Here is an 18,340-nt window from a genome sequence, read left to right as displayed (position 1 = left end):
CATAGCACAAGTCTACATCTGCTCCTGAGTAGGTGTGGATTTGTTGCACCTGTGCCAGGTGCAGGGCCTGACGGATTTGCTAAGAGGCTTGTACCTCTTAGAAAATCTGTCCAGAAAATTGGGGGTGGGGCTTTATTTAAGACTGGAATACTTGTACGACAATCTTGATAAATGTCCCCCTATATTCTTGGTGCGGTTGGAGCTGATATCTGCGCAAAATGTCAATAATTGTTTTTTGTTTGTTTGTTTTTTAAGAACAATAAGTACCATCCTGATCTCCAGGAGCTCACTTTCTAGTTTGTTTAGTCTACAATACTATATTAGCTTATTAGATATACGTTATAGTTGTCAGCTGGAAAATGCAATGAACTGTGATAAGCAAAGATGCATACACAAAGTAGAGGATATCTAGTCGATTGGCCAGGCTCTGACTGCTGGGACTTCTACCGATCAGGGGGACAAAGTCTTTTGTCCCATTAGTAAATGGAGTGACAGCATGCATGCTCAGCCACAACTCCATTCACTTTCAAATACAGTAGCTGATAGGAGGATGTGAATAGGAGATCTTAAATCTTGAGATTACCCCAATAATACTAGCTACTACAATTCAATTATCGCAAAAAAGCTAATATTGTTCCCAGAATTCCCAGAAAAGGGGTATAAGGGACATCAGATGCTTAGATGGGCTTTATCATTACCAGGTGATATTAAAGGATAAGTCTGGCCAAAACAGTTTTTTGATATGTTATTACTTATGGAAAGTTAGACAAATTTCTAATATACACTAATTATGGGAAATGCACATAAAGTGCCATTTCCCTCAATTTAGAAGATCAGGCAGACTTCAATTTTTTTTAAAAACCAGTGACGTCACGAACCGAACCAGAGCAGGGCTGGGTGTAATTCCTATGAAGCGTCCAGCAGGGATGCAGTGTATGGAGAAATTCCATAGTAAGAATAACTATCACAAGTGCAAGCAGCCCCATTTACGGCACATAGGATGGGGCTGCTGGCACTTGTGGTGCAGCTGCCCCCGTGCCAGCAGCCCCCACCACTTAAAGACCCCCAAACTACCCCTATCAGAAGTGCCATCAGCCCCGTCCACAGCGCTTAGGACAGGGCTGGTGGCACTTGTAGTGTGGCTGCCCCCTCTCTCTTCCCCCCCCTCCACAGGACAGTAGACCCCAGACCAGCCACCCACCCCCCCTAAAACCCCCAAACTTCCTTATTCAGGAGTGCCAGCAGCCCCGTCCATGGCGCATAAGACGGGGCTGCTGACACTTGTAGTGCGGCTCCTGCCCCCTCCCCCTGCGCGACAGCAGACCTCAGGCCAGCGGACCCCCCCCCAAGGGCCCCCATAGCTTACCCCTGCACAGCCTCTTCCCCCGGTGCCCCCCAATCTGCACACAGAGGAGATACACATCCTCCTGTGCTGCGGCATCTCCCCGCTCTGTCTCTCTTCCGCTGCTGCTGTACGGGAGACAGAGCGGGGACATGCCGCAGCACAGGAGGATGTGTATCTCCTCTGTGTGCGGATTGGGGGGCACCGGGGGAAGAGGCTGTGCAGGGGTAAGCTATGGGGGTCCTTTGAGGGTTGGAGGGGGGGGGCACTGGTCTGAGGTCTGCTGTCACGCAGGGGGGGGGGCAGGAGCCGCACTACAAGTGTCAGCAGCCCCGTCCTATGCGCCGTGGACGGGGCTGCTGGCACTCCTGAATAAGGAAGTTTGGGGGTTTTAGGGGGGGGGTGGCTGGTCTGGGGTCTACTGTCCTGTGGAGTGGAGGGGGAGGAAAGAGAGAGGGGGCAGCCGCACTACAAGTGCCACCAGCCCCATCCTAAGCGCTGTGGACGGGGCTGATGGCACTTCTGATAGGGGTAGTTTGGGGGTCTTTAAGTGGTGGGGATGTTTGCTTGGGGGCTGCTGGAACGGGGGCAGCTGCACCACAAGTGCCAGTAGCCCAATCCTATGTGCCGTGGATGGGGCTGCTGGCACTTGTGATAGTTATTCTTACTATGGAATTTCTCCATACACTGCGCCCCTGCTGGACGCTTCATAGTAATTACACCCAGCCCTGCTCTGGTTCGGTTCGTGACGTCACTGGTTTTTAGAAAAATTGAACTACTAAATTGAGGGAAATAGCACTTTATGTTTAGTTTATATTAGAAATTTGTCTAACTTTCCATAAGTAACATATCAAAAAATACTTTTGGCCGGAGTTGTCCTTTAAGGGTTGTAGTTCTAATGATAATGTCTATCCAACACAATGCATATTGACAAATTCACAATAGTTGACCCACACCCACCATGGTTTCCATGAACTGTTAGTATGACACCAACTGTACCCAACAACCTAACTCATCTTTCTTTGGACTTCAGTGAGGATGTACCACAGTGTTACATACAGTGTGGAGCTATTACCTATGGAGTCACTGCTATGAATCTAAAGAAAAACACGTTTATGTGACAACTGTAGATAATGCAATACGGTTAATACTCTCCCACTACTGTTTTATCGTGCAATAAAATCTAACACACGTATATGGTCTGCCATATGATTTATGACTAACTGCTATATTGAGTAATTAGAAACAGAATGAGTAAATCCATAGACATTGCCCAAAAATAACAAGCTGTGTAAATAGAAAACATGTTTCTGGAGATAATTGCAATCATTTCCTTGGCTACATTGTCACAAAGATAACAATCTCTTGAAGAATGCCATGCTGGAAATTATCGCTGCAGGTTTTTACAAACCATAATATTTAATAATTAGCACATTGGTTTGTTCAATAGCATTAGTGGAATTCGGATACCCTACAGCACAACAATCTGGTTACACATCTGCCAGAGATGTGCAACCACTGATCCAAAGGCCATGTGCAGCCATCATTTTAAAGCCAAAAACACAGGTGCCATTTTATTCTTTTTGCTGCAGGCTTTCATATGAAAGATTTTTGTGTTTCTGTAACTATTAAGATACAAGAATGTGAGGACCACAATACAAAAGACAACTATCCAGGGGTGGACATTTACAGAGGGCCCCTATATAAGAATATCATGGGGTACTTATTTCCCATTTTAATGACTGTTCCCCTCATCAATGACTCCTTGGAAAGAATTTCTGTTCAGGGTACCACTGTCATTGTGAGATATACTGGAAATGGGAACGAGTGTAGTCCTTAAAGCAAATGTACCACCTTAAGGACAATAGTAGGTTTTACATACCCGCTATCAGCATCACTGCGCTGAATCATCTCATGTGATCCTATTTTGAATCAGTTGTCTACTTTCCATGATCTTTGTCGATATTCAGAAATGCAAATGAAGTCCATTATGCACTGGGGGCACCCCCAGTGCAAAGATATCTCCTCCCCCATTGTAGCACACACTTTGTCTTCTTATTAAGCCCTGCCTTCAGTTTCCTTTCCTGCTCTGCAGCCTGTTCTCGAGCGCCATCATGAGAGCGGGTTATGAGTCCTACTGTGCAGGCTCATACCCCACTCTATGCACCAATGAAGATGGACTATGTATGCTAGTGGGAGCAGTTTGGTGCTCGAGAACAGGCTGCAAAGCCAGGCCAAGTCGGACAGGAAACTAAAGCCAGCGCTTTGTAAGAATAGAAAGTGTACATCACCTGGAGGAAGGTGATATCTTTGCACTGGGGTCGCAGGCCCACCTCCAGTGAATAACAGACCTCATTTGAATTTCTGAATACCAGCAAAAATCATGGGAACCAGCACATCGATTCAAAAATGGACCACAACAGCTGATTGAGCACAGTGGCAAGGATAAGGCGGCATGTAAAACATATTATTGCCATTAAGGTGGTAATTTTGTTTTAATATGTAATATACACACCATTATTTTTTAAGTTTACCCTGGGTCCCGTTTCTTTCAGGATCCCTGTGTAACTGCACATGCAACTTTTTTTCATTTACATTCGCTATGCCAATATATCATTATTACTATATGGTTACTAAACAGCTCGACTTTAAACAGCATGCCAAACACTAAAAATAAAAAAGGAGACATGAGGTAAGAGTATAAAATTTTCACAGCAGGCTTTTAATGTTCAGTTGCACTATATCAGATGAATGCTGCTTTACTACACATTAAAGGAAGGGGCTTTGATCTACAAAGTGTTCTTGCATTTTAAACATTAGCATAGCCTACTGGAAGTTCTAGAACTACTAGAGGTCACTATAAAATGCCAAATCTGTTAAATGAAGCAACAAGACATGGTCATAAGAAAGTTCATAGCTACAGTCCTGTGGCCCATCCCCCACATCTATGATAAGACAATTCGCTATGCATGATAATACTGTACACCTTTTAATAATAAACACATAGCTACCAAATAAAAAAAGCATATAAGGAGCAAATGGGGCAGTATCATAGTCGTATAATTGCTCAAAGAGGCAGCATTATAGCAGTTATACTCATTGGAAGGAGATGAGGAGGAACAGCTTTACTCTTTCTAAACCTCAACATTTTCTCTCTGCTGTCTACAGCCACAGCAGACAGTATATAGAGGTGGTATATAGAGGCCTGGTCTGAACTGTGACTGCTGTCACTGGTCAAATGGCTGCTATATGCTGCGGTTCTTTAGCTGAGCTGTGTCTAGAGTGTTTACTGTATATCAGCTGGAAATGGTGAAGAGGAAGGCTTAGATTCATAAAAGTCAGCCACATTACACAGTAAAAATATAGTTTACATCCAGTAACAAAACATACTAATGAAATGGCTGTAGACAACTTTGTGCTGGTGTCCAAAACGGTGGGTTTTCACAGTCAAACTCCTTTATTACTAAATTACAGAGGAAATACCCCACTAATCGAATATATATCTGAGAACATTTTCATGTATTAGTTTTAATTTAGGAGGTTTCCCAGAAGGTGATATGCTTTCTCAGCAGGGCCAGTTCACACGAAGTAAAACTGGTGCAATTCCGTAGCAGAATTCTCTGCCACTGAGTCCCGTCAGCCTCCGTGTTATACTGGCAGTATATAGGAGGCTTGCGCGCATCCTCTCGCCGCACGGAAGAATGGATATGTCAATTCTTCTTTCTCTGCACCTCTCAGCTCGGAAGAATTGACATGTCCATTCTTACGTGCAGAGAGAGGAGGCGTGCAAGCCTCCCATAGGCTGCCAGTATGACAAGGCGGCTGGCGGGATTCCGCGGCAGAGAATTCCACATGCTTGTCCGGTCTGTATGATGTTTCAGTATTAAAAGGCGTAAACTAGAAATCATGTGGCCCCATAGCAAAAGCATAACTGGACATTCAAAAGAGTGCAGACACCCAACAGATTACAAAAAAGATATTAAAACAAAAAGGTCTGTAAATTAGCAACATAATCTACGCAGTGTCTCAATCTGCAGCTTTTTCCATACCCTAAATCCAAAAAATCCAGAGAATATAATACCACCTGAGTGCCAAAAAAAGCCATTTAAATGCCGCTGTCAGTGACCAGAAAGTATTTTACCATTAGATCTACAGTATATTACAGTATTCAAAGGGAATCTGTTTCACATAGTGCAACTTATGGCAGCACCAAGTAGGGAGTAGAAATCCCTTTCACAGGCAAAGCTTTAGATTTATAGTCCTCTGCTTGTGAGTCAAGCAGACTTATCTAAAGTGAAGTGGCAAGCATTTCCATCCACTACAGCACAGAAGCTGTCAATACAATCAAGAAAAAGGAACCGATAGTGGATAGAAGTGATAGGAACTTGATGTGATCGGCCCACACTTATTTGAATTTAAGGACAGAGAATGAATCCTAAAACCAATTCTTATCTTTTTTTTTTTAAGCTATTTTCCAATAAATGGGACCTTGGAGTTGAAATCTGCAAACTTGTTCCATTCCTGCAAAAGACTTCTGTTGGGATCACAGGTCTGAGCCTATGTGCCCTCAGTATTGACAGGTAATCATTTCTCCTACTGTATCAAATTGGAGAATACATAAGACATAAGACTGTAAATAAGGCTGTAAATAAGATACAGATAGTCTTATGTCTTTTATGTTTTTAATATTTTTATATGCATTTTTTATGATCTTTATACTGTTTACATAATTGATACTGTGTTCTATATTTTCTTGTATTTTAATATAAAAACAAAATATATAACTTCTAAGGAGCCTACCATTATTATTAATACTACAATCACATTATTCCAGATCCAGTTTATATTTCTTTAGTGTGATTTATTGTATAATATTTATTTATATATATATATATATATATATATATATATATATATATATATATATATTTAAATATATAAAATATAAATATATACATATTTCTAAGTATATAACTTTTAGGCTATGTTCCCATGCTGTACCAACCACGACCATTCTTTAGCATCTTCCTTCAGCTGACATTGCAATATCAGCTATAGGAACATTATTTTAGCTCATTGACTTTAAAGCAAAGGACAGGTAAAAAAAAAAAAAGTACTGTGTGCGAACAACTAAATACAGCAGCAACAAAAAAATGACGTGTTCATTATTTTTGCGGCTCCATCAAACAACAACTGTTTTTCACTACATTGTGTGAAAAATGGTGGTTGTTTGCATTGACTTCAATACAAATCATTTCATTATGAAAACAACGGTGGTTCTTTTTATAAAAGGTATGTTGTGTGAACATAGCCTTAAAAAGTAAATATAAATGAGTGGTCATTTTATACTAAGGAATAGAGTTTGCATTTAAATATAAAAGATATATTTTGGGTGGTTACTTTAGCTCACAACATAGGCTATATTCAAACTATGTAAAAACAATGGCCGCTGTGTATCATGAACATTGTTTGCCATGTCAAATGGCATGTTTGACAAGCTCCTGCTGCCGATGTTACCATATGGGACGCAGGAACATTACTTTATTTTATTTAGATTGTGGGCACATTTGGGTGTGCCTGCAATCCAATTAACCATTACAGTCCATGCAATGTACAGTCGTCAGAATAGCCATACATTGTGTGGACAGAGCGGGAACAGCAGCCGTTGTTCCTGCATTAGCAGCCGCAAATAATCAACTTGTCGTATGTGGAAAAATGGCCGTTGGTGTGGCGTGCACACGGGAAGGGCAGAATTGGGTTGACTTCAGTGGGATGACGCCCAGGCTGAAAAAGATATACATATACATTTCATGATACACTGAATTCAGATAATATGGATATCGTACATGTCTTGAAACCCATTAAAGAAATATGGGCTTATACATAAAGTTGAGTGATACTGTATGTACAGTATGTTCTATAAAAACATTATTTTGCATGATAGAACAGCATTGACCTAAAGCACAAGGGCCTCTAAGAATTTCCACTTAATTCTGCTTCGACCATTTTTGTTAAGTCCAAGTTTTCTGAACATTGCTAGTGTGCTGGATTAACATTTTTAAAGAACTAGACATGAGTCCTGGAAAATATAGATACAGTACAACCAATGGCTGTATCCATGTTTTCCAGGCAGCCCTAGGGTTGCACCCAACTTCTTCAGCGACAGACTTGGACAGAATTGAGTATGCTTAAATTGTGCTCATCTCTTTATCTTTTTTTAATCAGGTACAGAGCAGTTGCATCCTGGAATAACGTTGGTGGGAATCTCGCTACTAAATGGACCATATTGGAAATTATATTTATATGGATTATTTCATTCATACTGGCAATCCCAGAGGCCATGGGCTTTAATGTTAATCATTATGAATTTAATGGACAAGAATTGAAAACCTGCATGTTTTATCCAAGCCAAACATCATTGTTCCTAGAGGTAAGCTGTGTAAGAAACTAGGAAAGTAGCACATACAAATGGGCTGCACATCATGCCATCCATTGAATAAATGTATAATTCTTTATTAAAATATAGGAAATTACCACAGTACAAGTTAAAAACACCTAAAATAAAAAAATATTCATACACTGCTCCCAATACAACTCAGTGTAAACCTGTACAGCCCTTAGTACATATGAATAGAGCAGCAAAGGAAGAAACATATAGCGGTAATTATAAATTACAATATTGTGCAATAACTTCTGACTTTAAAAAAGTGACAGTGCAAAGATTTATATGTGTAAACAATATAGTAATCAAGCAAAAAAAAAGAAAGAAAATACTGTATATATGAACATTCAAACAGTCAATGTAAGTAAAGCACGTATAATGATACAGTTCTATTGGATGAACAGGGAATGTAGCCCTACGAGTTCTGTCCCTCAGACTTCCTTAGGGGTAGCACTCTGTTTTCTGGTTTTACTAGTTATATTTCTTGTCCTAGAGGTAAGCTGAACTTTACTAGAAAAAGGGTTGGGGCAGTTTTAGGTCATCAGTGCATGGCTGATATACACAGTCGCTGGGCCAGTTAGGCTATCAGTGTGTGGAACATTTATATAATTTGAGACTCAATTAGGCTAATTTATTCAATTCTTGACTCAATTAGGCAATCAGTACGTTGCTAATTTATTTAATAGTCAACTCAATTAAGCCTTCATTGGGTGGCTTATATTATTGATTGTTGAGCCCCTTAAGGGCATCAGTGTGGGGCTTATACATTCAATTGTTGCCTCACTTATAAATATAAGTGTTGCCCCAGCTAAGCAAAAAAAATGAACAAAGCTACAAAGGGACATGGTCGTGGTGCTGATGATGATGATGTAGCTGCTACTGCAGGGAGGGGATGTGGAAGATCTGTGCCTACTACGCCACAAAATGTAACACCTTCCTCTGGTGCAAGCAGGAGCCAGGGTTTGCAGTGTCATTTATTAGGCCACAATATCATTTGCCGAAAGGTCACTCAATAGCAGTTGGAGGCTTTGGTAGAATTAATTTAGTTCCATGTAGTTGCCTTCCACCCGCTCCTCTGCTGTATGCGTCCTAGTTCATTGAGCCATCACTATTGCACTTTGATTACTCTGCTGCCATTGACTAAGTAAGCCAATCTTTGCCCCAGTTGAAGACCTGTAATGCATTGATGCCAAGCCACTTTTGATGGAGGATGAGGCCGTGGCAAAGGTAGTGCAAATGGGCAGGGGACCATCAATGGACACCTTAGGCTCCTCTGATTCCTCTTCTGCTTCTGTTCTCTCTGCCTCTTCATTACCCTCCTCCCCAGTGACACAGCCATCATTCTCCCCTCAAGAAAAGATGTCACAGCAACACCACCACCACCACCAGCATAGTGGGACCCCATCACAGAGAAGCCTACAGCTTTCCATCCCCCAAACCTCAGAGAGAAAGTGCAATTACGGCCCCTTCACATCTATGAGACCTGGTTCTGAATGGTAGCATTGCAAAATTGCTGTCCTATTCAGGCTGATGGAGACAGATTCAAGAAACTGATGGCAGCAGCTTTGCTACAATATGTCATTCCCAACCGCAACTACTTTTCTAGGCAGGCAATCTTTTACTTGCACCAACAAGTTGTGCACACTGTGTAACACTATCAGTGTCAAGGTCCACATTACTACCGATACATGGACCATTAAGCATTGTTCAGGACATTACATCTCCCTAACTGTCCAGTGGGTTAATCTAGTGGTGACTGGGCCGGAAGTGGGATTGGTCTTGACACATGTCCTACCACCACCACATGTGTTGAACTTGGTGGTGCAGAACTTCCTGGCATATTACCCTGATATACCACATCTGCTCCAGAAAGTGTGGCTGGTGTGTGTGCATTTGAGGTGCTCTCACCCTGCTGCAGTTTGTCTGCAGCAGAACTTTGGCCTTCCAGCCCAACTCCTCATATGTAATACCCCCACACACTGAAACTCCATGTTACATATGTTGCAAAGAGTCTGCAAACAGCAGCAGGCTATAGTGGACTTTCAGCTGCAGAACACAAGTGAGTCGCAACATGGACCAACACCAATTCACTACCAATGAGTAGGCAACCATGCTGGACATGTGTGCTGTGTTGCAGTGCTTTCAATATGCCACTTATATGGTCAGCGCTGAAGACACTATCATTAGCACCACATCCCCATCTTATGCCTGCTCAAGAAAACCCTTCAGGCTATAATGATGTGATAGAGGCACAGGAGCAGGGCTGTATTTACCACTAGGCACTCGTGGTCCGGTGCCTAGGGCAGCACCTTTCAGGGGGGCAACACCAGGGAGCAAGGGGAAGGAAACATTTTTTTTAAATCTCCCACCTCCTGTTCAGACTTGCCAGTAAATCTGGTGTCTTTTTGAGGGGGGGGGGGGGGGGGGGGGGGGGGGGGGGTATCCAGTCACAGTATGGTGGTATTGGTCAGGTCTGGTGTAGCGGTGGTAAATGTGGAGCCTGGAGCTATTACCTACCAATCCTGTGGTGAGAATTCCCTCGGACAATATGGAGATGGCTCTAATCATTTATTCAATGTGGAAATTTGTGTATGTTTTAAGCAGTTAAAAACCATGAAAAACGCGATTCCAAAACCACGCTCCCAAAGATGGGGCATCTTCAGGTTTAGTGCCTAGGGCAGCAGCAGCTGTTAATACGGTCCTGCACAGGAGGAAGCAGAGAAGGAGGAAGAAGGCCCATTCTCTCAGTTAGGGAAGCAAACAACCTCCAGCCACCAACAAGGGTCTCAGGGTGCAGGTCAAACACGGGTAACCAAGAAAAGTAAGTATCCAAACATAAAATGGTTTATTGTAAAGATCCAACGCTTTTTAAAACCGTACTGGTTCCTTTTTTGAGACTCTTGAAAAAGGAACCAATATGATTTTGAAACGCATTGGGTATTTACAATCAACTATTTTATGTTTTAGATACTTACTTTCTTGGTTACCTGTGTCAGACCTGCGCCCTGAGACCCGTGTTGGTTACTGGAGGTTGTTTGCTTGTCTTTCTTTTATCCCTTGGTGGAGATTGGGAGTGGCTGCGGTCTGCTGTATACCCTTACATGAGAATTGTGCCTCCCTTGTAAGCACAACTCGACCAGGGGAGGGTTGCCATACACTACTTCCTCACCTTTTGTTTAGTTGATCCTTAGCATGGAGAGGTGTCAGATTTTCTTTTTCTACATTCTCCAAGTTGTCCACCCAGTCATAATGTCAAATGCATCAGAATACTAATTGTTCTTCATTTGTACCTTAAACATTACATGTTTTTTCTTTCAGTTTTACAAGACCTTTAAAGACCCATGGCTTTTCAGCATATATTTTTGCCTCCCTTTGCTTGTTACTGCAATTTTTTATACTCTGATGACCTTTGAGTTGTTGCACAAGAAAAGTGGTATTACAATTTCATTGAATGACCATATCAAACAGGTACAGTACTGAAGCATTTGCCTTGTAAGTAAATGCAATATTTATATGTCATCTATATACTTCAAGGTTTAACAAATCAATATGACATTTTTAAGGGTACTTTCACTAACTTTGTTTTTTTACACACGTTTGATATTTATGTTAACAGTAAGAGATTATATATTGTGATTTTTCTACCATTTACATCTACATAAAAGTGAACTGATTTGACTTTCTCAGTATCCACCTTGATTACAAGCCTGATGATATGACCAGCTAAATATCAAAGCCAGGTATCCATCCACAGACAGCTGTTTTTGGGTGTTGCCCCTCATCAGTGTGGAGCACAATTCTAGTTAGGTGGGAGCAATGACTAGTAGACCAATAAGGCAAATAGATCACTGATATTAGGAATACCAAAAAAGACACTGTCTGCTTCTGGTTAAAGTGCTTAATACAGTGAAATCGTAGGTGAATTGCTCCCTGGGAAACATCAATATGCAAAAATGTGTGCAGAGCCTCAGTTCTGAGTCTCAAAACGTGACACTAGCCAGATATCCGTCCAGAGAAGGACCTAGCAAAGGGATGGCTCCTGTACCACCATATTAAGTGGTTCCACCAAAACCACCATATTAAGTGGCCCCTTCTGTCAATATCCAACTCAATCACAAGTTTGATGATATGACCAGGGAAATACCAAAGCCAGGGATCCATCCACAGGCAGCTGTTTCCGCGTGTTACCCCTCATCAGTGTGGAGCAGAAAATGACACCCACCACATAATTATTATTTGCCTCCGTCATTATTAGACGGTTGCCTTTTCCCAATAAGTGGGAACATAGAATAACCCTAAAGCATTTTAAAATCTGATAAATATACTAGACTACTCGTCTATGTATATATCTCTAGATGCAAAGTAAAGAAGAGAATCAGTGAACAGAATAATTTCATGTGGCATATTTATATTTCTTTTTCAGAGACGGGATGTCGCTAAAACTGTATTTTGCCTAGTGCTGGTATTTGCCATTTGCTGGCTTCCTCTGCATCTTAGTAAGATGATCAAGTTTATATTTGAGTACAAAGGATATACAATCAACTGTGAACTTCTCAGGTAAAGTCTAATTTTTACAGTGAAAGTAGTTATTTTATTATTTTTTTTTAATCCTCATTTGCATTTGTGTAAGACCTAATAGTGCAATGGTTTCAGTTAGAGATGAGCGAATTTACAATAATAATGACGCAAAACACTTATCAGCTGGCTGCCTTTTAACTCTGGAGCCAGTGCTGGGAAACTGGTAGAAGTTTTCCAGGACTGAACTACTTTCCAGGCACCCAGGGAGGAGCGGCATTAAGCTGCACTGAGTTAAAAGGCAGAAAGCTGAAATGCTGATTGCCAAACTAGCAAAGTGCCTCGCTTAGTTATTACTGTAAATTCGCTCATCTCTAATTTCATTGTTTCTCTATCATTTGCTTATAACTACAACTGTTATAATGAACCTTATTAGCCTTTCAAATGTTTTAGAAATAAATGATCTTGCTGATCGGCTCAACCCTGCAGATCCAGCTGCTGAAACCTTCAACAATAAACAGATATTGCTGGGGAAAACTGCTTTGTTTATTTGATGTTCATCAATATATTGGAGCAAAATAAACACCAACCCACATTAGAATAGACGCACACATTAGACACCATAGTAAACTACTCCCTTTTTGTGTTGCCATATTTTAAGAGTCAAAATGTTTTTTACTTTCTCCATCTGCATGAGAACTTATTTTTGCATGTTGAGTTGCATTGGTAGCATTGTAGGGTACATACTTAATGGTTAGCTATCAGTGCTGGCTTATAAAAAAAAAGTTTTGTTTTGATTAAAAATACTGACCAAAATACTGGTTAGAAAATTCAAGATAACATTTGTGAAAACATTTATACTGGTTAGTGTAAAAAAGTTCATATTTCTACCCACAGAGGTAGTGTTCTGTTTACACTATTTTTAATTCTGTCATTTTCCCGTGCATTATGTCCAGAGATTGCCCACACACATGCCTCTATATAGGCATACAGAAGCATACACTGGGCATATTTATGGAAAAAAAAATTGTAAACATATATAAAACACCTGGGGGAGATTTATCAACTTAGACTTAAGTAGAATTGTCTTAGTTGCCCCTGGCAACCAGTCAGATTTTTCATATTTCAAAGACTCTGTTAGGAATGAAAAGTTGAATCTGATTGGTTGCTAGGGGCAACTAAGACAATTCTACTTAAGTCTAAGTTGATAAATTAAGGGGCCTTGATAAAGTGGTAATCTGCGAAACGCGCATCGGGGTGTACCTGGGGAACAGCAGCATGGGTAAGACATGACAATTAGTGCTATATCTCATGATGTAGGACTTTGGAAATCTGGGCTGATGGCAATATTGAGTATTATGTTTACAGGTCTCAGTTGTGTCCTGTGATATGCTATTATAGCGGTTATGTACTGAGAATACAGACATACTGTGACCTTTTTCTTTCCCCCTTTTCTTTACCTTTTTTTACTTTTTACTGTCTATCAGCCTGTGTTCACTTAGGGGGACATTTATTAAGTCCGGCGTTTTTTACGCCGGACTTAAAAATGTCCCCGCATCTACAGCACTATGGGGATTTATGTAGAGGCGGACTGCGCACAGCCGAAAACCTACGGCAGCGAAGGACTGGAGTAGGTTTTCGGCCTATCTTTTGGCGGAACGGATGGTGAATTGCGCGGACTGAGTCCGCGCCCTCCGTTCCGCCCCCTTCGCACCCACTCCCCCGGCGTACTCGGCGGAAAGTGCCGATTTGCGAATATTTTATCTGCAAATCGTCCATTTGCGAATAAAATAATGCGCAAATCGGCACTTTCAGCCGAAAATCTTCCGTACGCCGGATGATACATGTCCCCCTTAGTGTTATAGTAGCATCATCTATGCAACATATCTTTAAGTAGTCTAATGTCCCATGCCTGTTTTGTCCCCTGGACTATTGTACTGTTATCATCCTTCCCTCATTTTTATGTGACATTTTCTGTTTAAATGGTTTTATCAATAAAGAACAATTTTTTCGAGTAAAGGAAAGTATGCTCAATGGTGTTTTTGGTGGATTATGATAATCTTGAGTTTTTCCTGTTATAATTGGGTTAAATGATATGCAGGATAGGTGTTTAGCACAAGCTATTTATACGATACTCCCCTGCATTTTGGAACTATTTTGTATTAAAAAAGATATTTGTATAGGTATACAGTAGGTTTTGAATTATTAGGCATAAAAGCAAGCATAAATAAAAACTATTTTGTCGGCTGGGTTGACTTAATTTGTGTTGTATATCCATAGTACCTTTGTTGTGTTAAATACTGCATACAATTTATCTGCTATATGTTTTTGTTTTTTTTTTAATTACAGTTTTTTCTTATCAGTGAACTACATTGGCTTAAATATGGCTGATTTAAATTCCTGCATTAATCCAGTTGCACTTTACTTGGTCAGCAAAAAGTATAAAAACTGCTTCAAGGTAAAATTATTTTTTAACATGATTCTAAATAATATTTAATCTTGTACGCACAGTAGTAAGTCTGTCCATCTAGTAAGCCCAAAGTTTGTCCATCTAGTAAGCCCAAAGTATTCCATCCAGTTGTGAATCTCTTCTCTTTTTTGTTTCATCTGTTACTCCCAAAGTAAAATAAAAATAGATTAATTGAGAAGGAACAATAAAAAGTTACCAAACATTTACCATGGTCAACTTTTAGAAACACAGAAGATTGTCGGCAGAAAAAGACCACTGGGTCCATCTAGTCTGCCCTTTTAGTATTTTCTTTCTTATTATCTTAGTTATATGTTTATCCCAGGCGTGTTTAAATTCTGTTATTGTGGATTTACCAACCACCTCTGCTGGAAGTTTGTTCCAGGTATCTACTACTCTTTCAGTAAAATAATAATTTCTCACATTGATTCTGATCTTTCCTCCAACTAACCTCTCACTGTGTCCACTTGTTCTTGAGCTTAGTTTTTTTACTAAAAACACTCCCCTCTTGAACCTTATTTAGTCCCTTAACATACTTAAAGGTTTCAATCATGTCCCCCCTTTCCCTTCTTTCCTCCAGACTATACAGATTCAAATCCTTAAGTCTTTCCTAATATGGTTTATGCCTCACACCCTCCACCTTTTTTGTAGCCCGTCTTTGGACCCGTTCTATTTTATCAATGTCCTTTTTTAGATGAGGTCACAGAAGTGGACACAGTATTCCAGATGTAGCCTCACCAGAGCTCTATACAGCAGGATCACAATCTCCCTCTTCCTACTGGTTATACCTCTAGCTATACACCCCAGCATACGATTTGCTTTCCCCACCGCCTGGTTGCACTGGTGACTCATTTGTCAGAAATCACTACCCCTAAATCCTTCTCTTCTGAAGTCTTTTCCAACACAGTACTGCCGATGTGATACTCGGATAGAGGATTCCTCCTCCCCAAGTGCATTATTTAAACTTTTCATTTGGATAATGTATCCGAGTAAATATTGTAGCACATTATATTTTAAGGTTTTTGTGCCCTATACTACATTCAAAATGTAGTATCAAAGGACTTTTCATAAGGTATACATTTAACCCCCTTTTCCTTTTTTTCAGTCATGTTTATGCTGTTGGTGTCAATCTAAAGATTTAACAAATTTGGAAAATAAACAATCGTGTATCAAGTTCAAAAGTCATGATCATACATATGAGACATTCCACCAAGCAAATACAGCCATTCTCCATGAAACAGAGGACATATCAATATGATTTCTAGACAATTGCAGAAATCCATAACAAAAAATCCGTAGGAGCATATGAGAAGACATGGCCTCTCTTGATAAGTTGATCTTGAAGTTGTGGGACTAAAAACACAATACAAACGTTCAAACAAAGAACCCAAGTGTACACTGGCACTTACTGATACCTTCATGCTCAATCTCAGTTAATAATGTTCCCTTTAAATAGAACTCAAAGAACTGTCAGCGCCATAGTCCACAGAAAATGTCTAATTTTAGTTTTATTTAAAAAAAATAATTTTTTTTTTACTGGGGGGACATGTATGTTTTTTTGTTAGTTTTTTGTTTGTTTGGTTTTTTTGTTAATTCAATGTTTAATATACATTTTGATTCTTAACAGCTCTATAAAATACACACAAAAATATTTCTGTGGTGGCCTATTTGAAAAAACCAAATGGGTCAGCTTTTAAAAACAAGACCTCCAAAAGAGATTAATGCTAGAAAACAATTGTTTCTTTTACTTACTGGTATACATTTTAAATTCCATGCCAGACACTAGACCACATTGACATTTGCTAATCTTTGCATCAGTTAAATTACAACATAAACCAGGTAATGTATAAAAGAGACTATCATATTCACCTCTTTGACAGTATGCATATGTTTAAAAGATTTTTCAGCTGAATCAGCTAAAAAGGACCATTCAGAGCACAAAGCATGCACAGTCTGATTCAGTGGATCTGGATGTAATTGAGAGTTATATGCAATCATAAAATTATACCTTTATGGGCATCATATAGATGATTTATGTCTCACCTCAGTTGCATTCAATTATAATTTATTGTCTTTGCACCATAAAGGTTTATCCCATACATGTAGCTATATCAGCCTAAACTAAATGTGTTTTTGACACGCGCACAAAATATTTATATATTGCGAAACAAATAAAATTATTACATAGTTTGTAGTTACTAGATTCTGTAGCTCAGCAGTGGACTACAGCTGGTATGTAATGTATTTTTGTTACATTTATATTATGGATTTTGTAATTGTACAGATACATTTTATATTCAAAACGGGTAAACAAAAACGTGGGATTGATCATTTCCTGCACAGCTCTGAGCGGCAAACACATGCAAAACTTTTATTCCGTTTTTGCAAAATGTTGCCACTCTGAATGATGCATTCCTTTATGTTATTATTATAATTTTTTTTTATAAAATAGCTTACATCATAATATTATTATGTTAAATATTAAAGAAAACTTACTTAGGCTAGGAAATGAAATATTGTTTTATTTAGAACTTAAATGCAGTATATGCAAAGGTATTAAAATGCCCAATAAAGCTATTTTAGCTATTGTTAATGTTCATTTTGTCATCAGGATAAAATACACAGGACATGTGGGCTATAAATTATATATTGATACATATATTGTGTTTCTAAATGAATCCTATGTACGGTATGTATTAAAGGGTTACTCTGGAGAAAAGTTATATCACAAAAGGTAAGAGAAAGTTATACATATTTGTAATTAACTTGGGGAAGAGGTTTGGGAGGATGAGGGAAGGGTTAAGGGGAGCTAAGGTGAGCTCTCCCGCCTGCATAAAGGTCTGAACTGGGTATGGATTCTGACATGGGGCTCCTGTGATGTGCGAGTACTACTAATCTTGTTGTAAGGAAGCCAAGTGTGGAGCCCAACACAGGTCTCTATTAATATCTGGATTGTGGACAGCTCACGTTGGTGCATTTTGGAGAAGAGGGCCAATAAAGACTGCAGTCGGGTGAGAGATGGGTGGTAGCAGCAGAGCGGGGCGACCACAGCTTCTCAGCTGAATGCTTAGGATGATATCTTGTGAACACAACGTCGAGGAAAGACAGAGGCCACCATTGCTCTGTGAATTAGAAGCAGTGCTAAGAGGCAATACAAGCACCAGAGGCCGGTAGGGCCCAGAGGAGGGTGAGAGCGGCTCCTGGCTGAGGCACTGAGATGCTGAAGAGATCGTTCTATGTTTGTATAGTGTCAGCACCTAAGCTAGAAGCCTGTAGCACCTAATTGGCATAATTTACAATCCCTCGCTATTAAGCTCTGTAGAGGGTTGCCTAGAAGTGGGGAGTCCCCTGAACTGTGGCAAGTCTATGGCTCGCCCCCCCCCCCCCCCCCCCCCTGAAATTGGAATATCGGGGAATATTCCTGAGTGGGAACTAACATACTAACAAATGTCACAGAGTGATTGCTATAGCTGGCCATTGTGGCAGCTGAAAAGCTGAAAATGAGTTTTTTTTTTCTTTTGCTAGGTGTAGAATTTGAAAATAAATATGGATAGAGAAAAAAGATGACAACTAG

The 18,340-nt window shown here is 40.1% G+C and overlaps 1 protein-coding gene across 1 annotated transcript in view; it reads left to right on the top strand.

Moving 5' to 3' along the window:
- The window catches only part of EDNRB (endothelin receptor type B), a 29,556-nt gene extending 12,251 nt beyond the window's left edge, over window positions 1–17,305 (top strand). Inside the window, exons 3-8 of the mRNA XM_069972332.1 lie at window positions 5,810–5,922; window positions 7,568–7,772; window positions 11,103–11,252; window positions 12,208–12,341; window positions 14,649–14,757; window positions 15,872–17,305. Of these exons, the coding sequence (XP_069828433.1) occupies window positions 5,810–5,922; window positions 7,568–7,772; window positions 11,103–11,252; window positions 12,208–12,341; window positions 14,649–14,757; window positions 15,872–16,024 (864 nt within the window). The 3' untranslated portion in view covers window positions 16,025–17,305. The remainder of the gene's footprint in view (window positions 1–5,809; window positions 5,923–7,567; window positions 7,773–11,102; window positions 11,253–12,207; window positions 12,342–14,648; window positions 14,758–15,871) is intronic.
- Window positions 17,306–18,340: the final 1,035 nt, after the last annotated feature.

This window comes from Dendropsophus ebraccatus, chromosome 5 (genome assembly GCF_027789765.1).
Source record: "Dendropsophus ebraccatus isolate aDenEbr1 chromosome 5, aDenEbr1.pat, whole genome shotgun sequence".
Lineage (NCBI taxonomy): Eukaryota > Metazoa > Chordata > Amphibia > Anura > Hylidae > Dendropsophus > Dendropsophus ebraccatus.
The sequence above is the reverse complement of the archived record's forward strand: the minus strand, read 5'-3'. Positions and strand labels throughout refer to the sequence as shown.